The 13075-nt window shown below is 53.0% G+C and overlaps 1 protein-coding gene across 1 annotated transcript in view; it reads left to right on the top strand.

Annotated features, from left to right (window-relative positions):
* Positions 1–13075, top strand: part of LOC122364519 (26S proteasome non-ATPase regulatory subunit 5-like) — a 38492-nt gene that overhangs the window by 10863 nt on the left and 14554 nt on the right. The window contains exon 8 of the mRNA XM_043334959.1: positions 9927–10036. Coding sequence (XP_043190894.1) covers positions 9927–10036 — 110 coding nt within the window. The remainder of the gene's footprint in view (positions 1–9926; positions 10037–13075) is intronic.

Below are 13075 nucleotides of genomic sequence, written 5' to 3' on the forward strand. Positions count from 1 at the left end.
CGTGTGCACCTGCGGCCCTGTCAGCGGCTGAATGTCGGCCGGTTCACCTGTGTTTGACCCTTGCTTCCCAACTGCGGGCCGTTTCACCGGTGACTGGCGGCCGGTCGTCTGCAGCCCGCGCCCGGCTGCTGATAGAACCAACACCGGCTATCGGAGTGTCCATGCGGCCGCACAGGAAATTGGCCGCCGATCGCTCCGCGCCTCATAACCCGGCCGGGCGGCGTTTCACCGGAAAATGTCATCGTATCGATTATCGGTGGCCGGAGTCGGGCGGCGGCTAGGTGCACCGGCCCGCGCCAGCCGCCGCGCTGTCAAACTCAGCACGGCGCTGGGAGATCGGCGGCGCAGCACGACGCCTAGCTCCTCAGATTCGGAGGGATTCCCGGCGGCTGACTGAGATTTCCAGGGAAGTTTAAAAGGCCGCGCGGTGGGCGGTGCGATTGAAAGGACGGCTGATGCTTCGGCTGTCATTGATCCGCTGCTGTATTCGGCTGGTTCTATCAGGACGTGCGTTATGATACGGGGATTTATATTCACAATATTCAATGTTCTTCGGAGATTATCCTTACTCTATACGCTTTTCATTCCTTGATGAAATTGCACCTACAGTTATCTATGGCTCCCCGACTCCCGGATTCTTGTCTTACGAGTCCGCTCGTTATTCACCGCTGCTCCCGATCATCGGTCACCACTCAGCCGGGGCATCCACATTCCACACATACCTGCGGTCGCCTCTCCGGCCTGAGCGGTCCGCGGGGTGGGTGCAGAGTGCCGTGCGCTCCAATTCATCCGCTGGTTAGGAGGAACACTCACACCCTCTGTGCCGCCCTGCCACCCTGCCGCCGGTCAGGGGCCGGCGCCTGCTCACCCGCCCCGCCGGCCACCACCACCTGGTCCGGCCCTCGTCAGTAGCTATCAACATATTCATACGGCCGACATCGACCGTCTTTGTTGGCCGTGCCGCGGCACCGGAGTCTCATTCTGTCGGTGAAAACGAACGGCCGTCCGGCGTCTGCTGACGCTGCCTGAGGAAGGACGGCTGGTGTTCAGTGTCCGTACTGCCGTCCAGCGCCCGCCGCGGAGGTCACACCTTGGTACCGTACTGGCGGTAGGCTGACCGGACTGGTCGACCGAAATGGACGTCCGCTGCAGACCCATTCAGGGAAAATATCAGGTGGCTGACGAATAAATCATGCCTCTTCGGCTGCCACCGAGCGGCGGCGAGGCTCTCTATCAGCGGAGCCGCAATCTGCATATCATCAGGCGGATTTGGCCGGATGTCATAAATTTGCCCAAAGGTAGCGGTGTTTAGCCCCTGCAAATATCTTTTGTCGATGAACCTGCGTGCCCAAAGGGGCACGGAAATGGCTGTAGCATTGAGACTTAACAATGTTAGAGCATTATTTTATTTTTGAATACTAATTTAGATCAGTTCCCATTTCCTCTCGCATGTCCCCCGCTCCTCTTTCTATCCCCCCTGCTCCTGCCTCTCTCACATCACTTTCTCTTATTTCCCTATTTTCCTTATTTTCCCTGTATTTCTCCCCTTCTTTGTTACCTACCATATGATTAATTTAAAGAATACGCGATTTCAGCAATGACAATTTTTTTGTTTGGTTGTGTAATGGTAAAATATAGAATTCTGAATCAACTCAAACGTTGCACTCCACTGCCAAATCATTTGTGTTGTGTCCCCTCATTTTCGTGTTTGTCTCTGAGGCCGAGCGGGTCCCAGCTATTTCGCAGCTTTCCATTCGCCATAAACCCTGCAGCTCGGAGCGCCGCAGTGCCGATGGTTTTATTTTGATGAGTTCTGGATCGGCCGATTTGTGGAGCGGTTTTATGGCGGGTCTCGGACTGTCGGCCCAGGACGCCGCTCGGGGCTGGTGACAGGGCTCAGTCGTGCTATCGCCCCCACTTGTCCGAAATATCTTAATCCAGCGCGGCGTGACGATGGTATCATTGGTATCTGAGGGAAAGTCCAATGGCGGCATGGCGACGATGGCGTCCCATGCCGGCTCTTAACCCCTTCCCCCTCCCCACTCTTCTCCCAGGTGACGATAGTGTTCGGTAGCCACCCGTTCGTGCCCCTCCGCCGCTCTGGATGTCTCTCTAGACCTCGACTAGTTTTCAGAACTGACCCTCTGGCCACAGTCCTCCGGGACAGCTTCAATCAAACCCGTCTCGACAGCCACTAGATGTAGTAACGGCCGTGCCAAATTGCCTCCTGGGATATATGGAGGACAGTTGAGACCGATTCTGTGAAGTCTAGGACGAGACTGTCGGTAGGGATCTCTTCTGGGGTCAGTTACCTGCACTCTGACAGCCGAAGGGACGCACCAGTTTGGAGATCAGAATAGACATATGCAGATTCATTTTGTCCGGATGCGTTGGTGGTCGATTCGGTGCGGCAGTGATCGCTAGGGATACTACAGGGCATCCGTGAAATGATAAAAGCAAATTATTCAGGTGAGGCAAGCCTGGCTAGGTATGTCTATGTTCAGCCCTGTATACTTAGTATGATTACAGCATAGACGATGAGACATCTGACAATGCAATAGCATTGCATCGAGCCCATGCCAGGCATCAATTACGAGAACATTTATGGCACCAGCGGCCGCTACACAAATAAATTACCAGCCAAGAGCAATTAGTGTCATGTTTACTGGGTTGATAGCGCCAAACGGCCGCGTGAATCACTCGCTTTGACATGCATTATTAGTCGTGCTGGGTGGCTGGACCTTGGCTTTGGAATGGGACTGGCACAACTTTTGTTAATCGTGCATGAAAGAAAGAGGTTGATAGATGACTTTTTACGTTGTCGACCTTAGCAAATACCGCCGCGAAAAGGTGCCGTTGTTTGAGGCGGGGCTGATGAGCGGAACGGTATGCTATTGTCAGCCGGAGTGATGGCTAGCCTATTCTACCTCGCTGCGGCGTTGCGTGTCTGTCTGCCTAACTACCTGCCTACCTGTCTAACCGCCGCCTACCCGCCTGTCTGCGCGTCAGCCGTTGCGCCCGGTCGTTGAGGGTCCGCCTGGCCGGCTACCGATACACCCCTGGGTCATCAGCTTTGTCAGCCGGTCAGGGCGTGCCCCAATCGATACCAGTCTAAGGTTACCTGCAGCCATGGTGCATAGTCGTCAATCCTCTGTGTACCCGCTCATCGCGGCCATTGCACGATCGCCATGGAATATGGAGCTGCCGTTTCACAAAGCCGTGAGGGTGGGTGGTCACTGACCGACCGGATATGTTCGAGGACAGGAATGTCGCAGTGGTATACCTATATACCCGCTGGATCCTTTTGAGAGAAGAGAGCATGATTGGAGAGGGGTGTGTAAAACTTCCCTGGCTTAATTGATAGGTATTGATTGTCTAACTAAGAAAAGGAGATAATTCACCGTTATGTAATAAGCTCAAAATGTTTCTTACTTTATTTTCACAGGATACGGGCATTGATCCATAATGAACCTACTAACCTGTCCCACTCCCAGCTCGCTTGCTAACGGTACTGCTTCCGAGAGAAGTGAGCTGCAAAGAAGCAATGACGTGGCTTCATTTCTGAGTTTCTTTCTCTCGATCACACCATTGCTTACCGCTGTGTTTGTTCTGACTTGTATACTATAATTTGTTTGGTAGCTTAAGTCTGAATTATAATTCCATTTGTGGAAGCCTCATTTACGCCACCATTGTTTTTTTATCGTGTCGTCCGCGATATACTGGCTCGGTGGCGAGTGGCGACCAACTGTGGCACAGAGTGCCCAGTCCCACGTCGCAGTAAAGCGCAGCCCATTCCGCTAATTAATTACAACTGCGGCGGCAGCGAGCGGCGGGCTGCTCCATGGCTTCCGGTCGCTGAGGGGGACTGGGAGTACTGGCCTCAGAGGGCGGCGGGCTGCTCCATGGCTCCCGGTCGCTGAGGGGATGGACTGACGGCTGTTACTGCTGGCCTCAGCGAGCGGCGGGCTGCTCCATGGCCCCCGAGCGCTGAGGGGATGGACTGACGGACTGTCACGGGTGACGGCAGCGGGCATAGGGCTGCTCCATGGCTCCCGAGCGCCGACGGACGGTTACTGCTGGCCTCAGAGGGCGGCGGACTGCTCCATTGCTCCCGAGCGTCTCCCGCTGGTCTCTGGTGGGCTCCGATGGTGCTGACGAGCCACTTCAGCTGGCGGTGCCGGTGGTTGATAACGTCTATGACCATGGTGTCTTGAGCCGTGGTGGTGGTGGTGGTGGTCGCGGCGGCGGTGCCGCATGTCTTCACCACACTCCCCCACAATGGTTGTTTATGTTTTATTTTCTGATGTCTGGGATCGGCTCCCGGATCTAGACCATTTTCTATACCACACTTTCTAGGCCAGGGGTCGGCAAATGGTGGGGCATGCCCCCTTTGGGGGTAATGGAGCCCTTTCGGTGGGGGTAATGAGGGATTCTGAGAAAGCCTATCTTTTTAGAGTTTGTAGCTCCAGTGATGGAGCCATCGTGACTGTTGCATCCCAGGGTTCAAAGATTAGCCCAGGCCAAAGGCACAGCAGTCAGCACACATTGATTAGATACCAATTTTCACGTACCTGCTCGCCTCACCATCTCACCCCTCCGTACAGTCTGTCTTAAAAGTACCGCGCAAAGTGACGGTGGATCCATCAAGCCTGACCGAGGAAGGGCCTGCTAAATTTGAGTCACCGAAGCAACTGACATCCTCGTCTATTCCCCAGGTAAATTGGTTGGGTGACTTTCAAATTATGGCAGGCCCTTCCTCGGTTAGGCTTGATGGATCCACCGTTACTTTGCGCGGTACTTTTAAGACAGACTGTACAGTCGTACAAAAGCAGCTGCAACTTTTGACCGTCGCCCGTCTGTTGGCGTTTCAACAGCCGCTAACGTAAGGGGGAGGAGTCGATCGGACCCCCGCGGCCTCTCGGACTCTGATATGGAGCTGTGCATAAAAAAGACGAGCGTGCTACCCATGACAATAGGAAGCCGCTGCTGCCCATTTTTAAGGTCCTTGGTCATTCCGTCTCATTCAAGAGGGCAATGACAAGTGTCGAGAAAATCGGGACCCGCTATAACTCCTTGAAGTGAGAGTTTATGGCTCAAGATGATCTCCAGAAAAAGCTCATAAGCCAACGGTCATTATGGGTCCAGAGGCCAGTTTTACCAACAGAAAAATAGCCGCCTGCCGGAATTTTTGCCTAAAGATCGTTTCACATGTGGAGCGTAAACGGTACAGCCCTATCCGCTTACGAGCCCATCGCGTTTACGCTCCGTATGTGAAGCGGTCTTGAGGCAAAAATTCCGGCAGGCGGTTATTTTTCGGTTGGTGAAACTGGTCTCAGGTCATGATATTTTCCGGGCTGGTAAAAAAAAAATATGATGGGCTCGCGAGGGTACAATTTGGTCGTGATCCAATGCCTTTTACGTGAGCTTTTAACGAAAAACCACCCGCCGCCCCTATACGTAGGTACAAGGGTTAAATGGGATATAGCATAGGCGGCGGAACGGGGAGGGCACCGGGGCACCGTGCACCCTTTTATTTTTGCATTTTAACATTAGCCCTATGGGCGTTGCATGGAAAGAATGGGACCAAAAGTCAGCAGTGCCCCCCCCCCCCCCCGCCTCCCCTCCCCCTTAATTGAAGGTGTTCCGCCGCTACTGGGATAAAGGCATTAAATGTTTTGTGGAAGTGTCATGTTTTAAACTTGATGCATTGGAAATGCACAAATACCCAAAGAGTTCCAGGACGGTATGGAATTTCAGTAAACTTGGTTGTGTCAGCAATGGGGTCTGGTAGGTGGGGGTAATGGCCCTGCCTGGCGCCCAAAAAGGGGGCACGACCCCGAATGACCTGCCGACCACTGTTCTAGGCACTGAGGGAGCGGTTCCCAGAGAAAGCAATCAGTATCGTTGAGCGAGCCTCTTCCAAACACCTGCGCCCACCCGCAGCTTTAACCGTCACTGCTTGCTGTCATCCGGGTCCATCCCGCTCATACTCCCTCACCCAGCTTAATTAAATGACTAGCGCGGCCCATCTGCAACAGGGCGTGATGGACTGTTGCGACAATGTAGCAATCTTCTGTGCACCCAATCAAGGTGACATTTTGGGTAACATGTTATTTGATCTACATGTAATATGTATGTAATATGTATGTAATATTTGAAAGCGTTAAGCTAGCTGTAATATTTGATCTATGTACAGTAATAGAGGCTGCCCCTCCATCTGTAATATCAAGCCATTGGGGTCAACGGGGTATGGCACAGAATATAGATGCCTAGCTCAGGCTGTCAATAAACATAACTGGCTCAGAATTGTCTTCAGGGGCGCGGGAAGTACTTTCTGACTGGGGGGGCACACCATAATAGAGATCAACCTAGGGTACCCCCAAATCTAGTTTTCTCACCGGTTTTAGGCCACTTATTTTTCACCCCTCGGCTTTTTCAACAAAAAAAGAAAACATTTGCAAAAAAGTGTGGTATTCCGTCTCAAAGCTGTGGGGGCACCGCCCCCGAGGCCCCAGAGTTGGGGGGGCAAGCTGCCCCCACTGCCCCCCCGGCTCCCGCGCCTATGATTGTCTTTTTTACTCCCAACTCCCAGTTTGTCACGTACCTACTCAATACTCATGCTAGAAATATGCCCCAACGAAATGCGGATTGACGGATTGGCTTTCGTTGTAATTTCCATTAACTTTTATTGATTGTGCTGCTGATAAATTAGCGTTGCCTTTAACTGTTGTACAATTTATGGTATTTCATTTTTTAATGTATCGTGGCTGGGGATTCCGTACATTTTCTCCAATAGATGATGAATGTAATCATATGCTCTTCTCGTGAGTTTTCTATGAATTTATGCATGCTTCCTTCCAGGGATGCGGAGCCGTGGAAATTTCAGACGGCTCCGGCTCCGGCTCCGGCTCCGGAGAAAAAAATCGGCTCCAGCTCCGGCTCCGGCTCCGGGTGAAATGTTATGGCGGCTCCGGCTCCGGCTCCGGCTCCGAGTAAAATGGTCCGGCTCCGGCGGCTCCGGCTCCGGCGGCTCCGGCTCCGACTCAGTACATCCCCTATGCAATCAATTAAATACGGGTGGAAGAAAAATTGGATTGGTTATACGCGTTACTCTTTGCCATGACCGGCTCACCGCGTCCCCGCGCAAACGCACCTCGGAGAGAACCGGCAGAACAAAGGGCTAGGAAGCGATGGCATTGGAAACGCAGTCGCCGCGAATCGGAGTTCAGTGAACCATCGTAAGCTGACACCCGTCTCGGCTGCATTGGGGGGTGAGGGGTGGGGGGTGTGTGGGATGAGACGGTGCTGGGAGTCGCAGTCCACTGCACTGGTTTGAAAACAATGGCCGTCACCTGATGACTGGTCCTCATGTTCTGGGGATGCAGTAGACGTGGGGGGGGGGGGGGGGGAAGAGCAAACAGGAAGTTGTTTGCGTACTGTGGAATACTGGGGATATTCGGATTTTTTCATTCACTTGATGGCCCATGACGTAAGTACCATATATTTTACTGCCTTGTACTGTCAAACCGAACTAGGTCAATTATTTTTTTCCTCTTCAAAAAATAAAAAGGAGCCGGAGTCGCCCCCTTTTTTGGCGGCTCCGGCTCCGGCTCCGGCTCCGGGCTATATTGTTTCACGGCTCCGGCTCCGGCTCCGGCTCCGGGCAAAATATGCCGGCTCCGGCGGCTCCGGCTCCGACTCCGGCTCCGGCTCCGCATCCCTGCTTCCTTCACAATAGGCACCTACCCAAATCACGCATCACAAATCTCTGGTCTCTTTTTTTACGCCGTCATTTTTAGTGCTGTACGAGCCGCATACTTTTTCTCACAATGGAAACTCCTCCTGCCACTGACGCCTGCTATGATTGGATCGATGCCACACATTATTATCTCATTTTTCCTCTCTCAAGGATCAGAGAGGCCTTGTCTGTGAGCCCCATCTGTGCGGCCTGTGAACTGATGATACTGCTGGCGGCGGGCGGTGTCCAATTCAACTGCGGCCGGTGTCCGTTCTTACGGCGGTCGGTATCCATTTCAACAGCGGCGGACGGGGTCCATTCCAACAGCAGCAGACAGTGTCCATTCTGGTGGACGGTATCCATTGTGGCGGGGGGGACGGTACCCATTCCGGGAGCGGATGTTACCCATTCCAGTGGCGGATGGTGCCCATTCCTGCGGTGGCGGACGGTACTCATTCCGGCAGCGAATGGTACCCATTCTTGCGTTTGCGGACGGTACTCATTCCGGCAGCGGATGGTATCCATTCCAGCGGTGGATGGTATCCATTCCGGCGGACGGTGGGTATCCGTTCCGGCGGACGGTACCCATTTCGGCGGTGAACGCTGTTCATTCCGGCAGTCATGGGCGGTGGCTGGCCATTCCAGCAGTGTCGGTATCCGTTCCGCCGGCGTGGCGATCCAGTGGCCGGTCCGTCTTCTCTGCCGGGCGTCTCTGCCCGCCTGCCACCGCCATAAACTCAACTGCTTTCCACCTTTACGGCTCACAATATTGGACGGCGCGGGCCCATATCGTGTATTGATTGCCCTTCGGGGCGGGACGCCGTGCTCTCTCTTCCCATCTCTCTTCCTCTTCCCGTCTCTCTTCCTCTTCCTCTTCCCATGCCTCTCTCAGCGGCAGTGAGGAGACGAACGGAGACGACCACGATCGGTCCTAGTTAACGCTTCTCCCTGACGGAGACACAGAGACTGACCAGCGATCGTCATTCGGCAGCGTCGGATGAGACTAGAAATGACCGACACAGTTCAGTGCCCTTTATCCCCAAACATCCTTTGTTTGGTGGAGATGCACCAGCACCGGTGTCGAGCGACCTTCGGGAAACCATGATGTCGAATGCTTTATTTACGAAATATTGCCACGGCGTTAGAGGAATGTACAACGACGAGTTTCGTAAATGCAAAGTAACCTATGCATGTGGCGTGTACTTACCGTTATATCACCCCATCCGTTCACCCTAACCAACCATTCATCTGCGGTAAGGACATCCCCCGGGACCACTCACCACGGCACCCAGGTGGCACACCCCTTGATTGTCCTACTATGACGACATGGTACGCGTCTTCAACTGCTTCCCCTGGCGGCTGGTTCTTTCCGTCTGCGCTCCTGTGACTCGGGTCGAACCTAGGCTGACCACTGCAGACCAGCCGTCGCCATTCGGACGTGATTTATTGGACCTAGTTCCGTGGGATCGATAATGCAAACTCAGTTCCGTGAACTGTCCGGCTGCTGTAGTCGGGGTCTTCTTTCCATCTAAGAAGCATGCCGGTTGGCTGTGCACTGTGCGTTGGTTCGGGGCTATAATAAGGCATGAAGGTTATGTAAACAATTAGTCCCCGTCCGCGTCCCCTGGAACACCCGCCCTGTGTTCCCCGGTCGGTGATCGGTCCCCGGGGAGGCAGCGCGACACTGCTAATGGCGCTAATGCTGCCGCTGATCGCCGTATATACCTACCGGTGTCGGCCGGTGGCGAACCGGTCAGTCCCGGCAGTCAGCGACTGGCACCGGATGGCACAGCGCCGGCCAACCAGGGCAGATGACGGTGCTATATCGGGGTGGCAACAGAGCGCGAAAACAGTCCTTATTTACACCTCTGTTTGTCACACAACCACCCCGCGCCCCGCGATACTGTAATTGGTCGTTTTTTTGCCAGATGTTTTGTGCATTAGTGCTCTGGTGACCTAGCGATAGCGGTTGTTAGGGATAATGGGTGACCTTTTCCAAACGAGGTCTTTATTAATGATGTTGACACTAAACGATATGCGATGGTTTTTATATCCAATAAGAATGAGCCATCCGAAATAGGACTACAGCTTGTTCTTATAAGTCCTGGTCGCTTGCGGTCGGTGCTGCCGTGATTGCCATGTGTTCTCCCCCTGAGTCAGACGGGCCTGTTTTGTCTCTCTCTCTCAGAGCCGGCGATGACTGACTGTGTGACGGAGATCGGGAGGCTGGCGCAGAACGCCCCCACCGAGCTGCGGGTGCGGGCGCTGGACACCCTCACACAGCTGCTACAGGTTAAGGTGAGTTCAATTTGAGCTGCAGCAAGTCCTGGCCCTGGACACCCTCACACAGCTGCTGCAGGTTAAGGTGAGGTCACAGCTGGTGCAGGTCAAGATAAGGTCACATACAACCGCTGCGGGTCCGAGTAAGGTCACATACAGCAGCCGCAGGTCAGATGAGGTTACCGTCGGACAGCTGCTGCAGGTCCAGGTAAGGCTACATACAGCTGCTGCAGGTCCAGGTAAGGCTACATACAGCTGCTGTGGGTCCAGATGAGATTACCGTTGCTGCAGGTCTGCAGGCAGCCTTCCGTTCTGGATTCCCAGTCTTATGGGCGCACGTGGGAATGAATGAAGATGAACACTCTTTCTTCTTTCAGAAGAAAGAGTGTTCACCTCTGACCTTTATGACCTTTATCCTGGGTGTCTGGCCTTTGTCCGAACTAAATGCCAAAACACCCGAGATTAGTGCCGAGTATCCTAGATTAGGCCTCCCAGACATATTTAGCAGTGAAGGCCCCCTCTTCTTCGAGGTAATTAAGAAAAAGCAGCTAGGACATTCCCGCTAAGCCATTCTGCATGCATTTGCTGCACAGATATACAAATGCAACGCAAAGATGATAACGCAATAAGCGTAAGTGCTTTCGGTGATATGAATGACATCTTTGCGCCTCGTTACGGTCACATTCATCCACTTAGCTTAATTGTTTGGCTTCTCTTTTCCATTGAGCCGCTTGTATCTGTGCGGTTCTTTTTTTTGCGGAGTACGTGATGTGGGCGTAAGCACCATGCTAGAATAAAAATAGACGTGCGTCATTGACACATTTTGTAGATATTGCTAGCAGACATGTGCATGGATCCGAGTGATGGATCTATGATCCCAGTGGATCTCTTGGCAAATTGCAGGTTCGGATCTATGATCCCACCGAATCCGGCGTGAAAAATTTATCCTGGATCTATGATCTCACAGGATCTGACGATAAACCAAGGACATGGATCTATGATCTGAGTGGATCCCACCATGCACAACATTCGAAACCAGGTTTCCAAGTGTTTCTATGTCAATAAGTGCCTTAAAACGATGGATTATGACGTGTTGTCACATATAATCACTAAATAAGAACGCTTGTGAGTTGCAACGAGTGATCTTTTGGGATTTCTGTGTTGATCAAAAATAAATGAGGATCTATGATCCCACTGGATCTCAAGCAAAAATACTAGAATCGGATCTATGATCCCTACGGATCTCTAGATAAATTAAAGAGCTGGATCTATGATCCCGACGGATCCGAGATCAGGATCCGTGGGATCAGGTCCCAGATCCATTTTCTCGGATCCATGCACATGTCTGATTGCTAGCACAACTCTAACGTGCACACGAAGACCCGCAAAAACCAAGCGTTTCTGATGTTCTGAAACTGCTACTTTGACGCCTTGAAATAGGTATTTTTTACCGCAAATTCATGCCAAAATGCAATAGATGGGACAGCGACAATTAACTGATGTCCCGATGACGCCCGGTGCTAGAGCACTTTGAGCAATCCTAGACCCGGGCTCATGGCGTTGCTGTGCAGATCGGGACTGGGCCACGCTGAGCCCCTCCAGCTGGGCGAGCCGGGCCGCCGTCCACCACTGCTGAGTGTGTGCCTATGCAGATGGCACACGCGGTCTGTTTGGTGAGAGGACCTCCGGCGCCGGGCGGCCGCTCTGGTCCGCCGAGAAAACACTGGACGGTGGTGGTGCACCGGGCGGTGTGGACGCCAGCGGTCAGCCGGGGTCTCACTCATGACAGACATTAATCAGCCGGGTCGTACTTACACTTGGCAGCGGTCAGCCGGGTCGAACTTACACTTGGCAGCGGTCAACCGGTGTAGTATGGACGCGAGCGATCAGCCGGGACGTACATATAAACGGCGCCGACGGCGGGATGGAAGAATTGTCGACACTCGACGATTTCGGTTTCCGTTCGCTGAGCTACTCGAGCTATTCGGTATTTCCCCGACTCGATGTGAAACTGGACGATATACCGCACGCAGTGTTTGACGACGCCGACTTGAAGCGAGTCTATGGGACTGCTGGCGCGCTCTCAGCCGGATTTAGCACCGACTTCATTTTCTTTACAGGTCGTTCGCGTGCCTCTACTAAATTTAGTGGGGCCTCTACCGACCTCCAGCAGTGAAACAAATTATCCAACTCTCGGCAAGCGGTTGAGACCGGTGAATGAAATTGCGTCTCCTGCCGCCGATTTCAGGGCAGTGTAGATGAAAGGACGTTGGGGACTTATCCACTGAAAAAGTAAATGCCGTGCTTGTAAATACCTTCGATTGTAATAGGAGCAGAAATCCTTCTGTGAGTGGGTAAGCCCGCAGCTCTTGGCTTTACTCTACGACACGCTATGGCCGCCAGGTCTCTCTTCCTTTGTCACATATGGAAGTAAACAACGGATTTCGCTGTAGGCGCTTTTTTCTCTCAAGCATCGTCATGCTTTATACCTAACCTAATAATGCGGGAGTTCTGTACCTACGATTTATAGGAAAAAAGTAAAAAGTATGGAACGATGTTTTTTCAGTTCTGATACAAGCAGACGCCTACCTACCCAAAAGCAGAAAGAAATATGAAAGTTAGCCGAATCTGCGGTGGGTTGCTACCGGTACCCTCTCACTATTACTTTTTTCGCATGACGATACACTCTCAGACTTTTGGTAATGTCTACTGCAATAAAAGGGTCCAGGGGGTACGCAGCGCCGCTGTATGGCTCCCTCTGTGGCCCCTTGCCCCACCGCTCCATTCGTGGAATCCTCACCACTCCACCTGTGTATCCCCCTTCGCATTGCTCCGTCTGCGGGACCCCGCTGACCCACTGTTCTGTGGGGCACTCACCCACTCCAGCACGTACCAGCGCCGCACAGGCTCAGACGGAGCAGCGGAGCGGCGCAGTGGAACCTCTGCAGTGACGTCACTGGGCAGGCGCGGATACAAGGGGGGGGGCCATGGGGGCCATGGCCCCCCCCTTGGCCGATTTTTTTTTTCAAAAATAAAATAAAAAGTTAAAAAGTTAAA

Source organism: Amphibalanus amphitrite, unplaced genomic scaffold (genome assembly GCF_019059575.1).
Source record: "Amphibalanus amphitrite isolate SeventyFive unplaced genomic scaffold, NRLGWU_Aamphi_draft 000680F_arrow, whole genome shotgun sequence".
Lineage (NCBI taxonomy): Eukaryota > Metazoa > Arthropoda > Thecostraca > Balanomorpha > Balanidae > Amphibalanus > Amphibalanus amphitrite.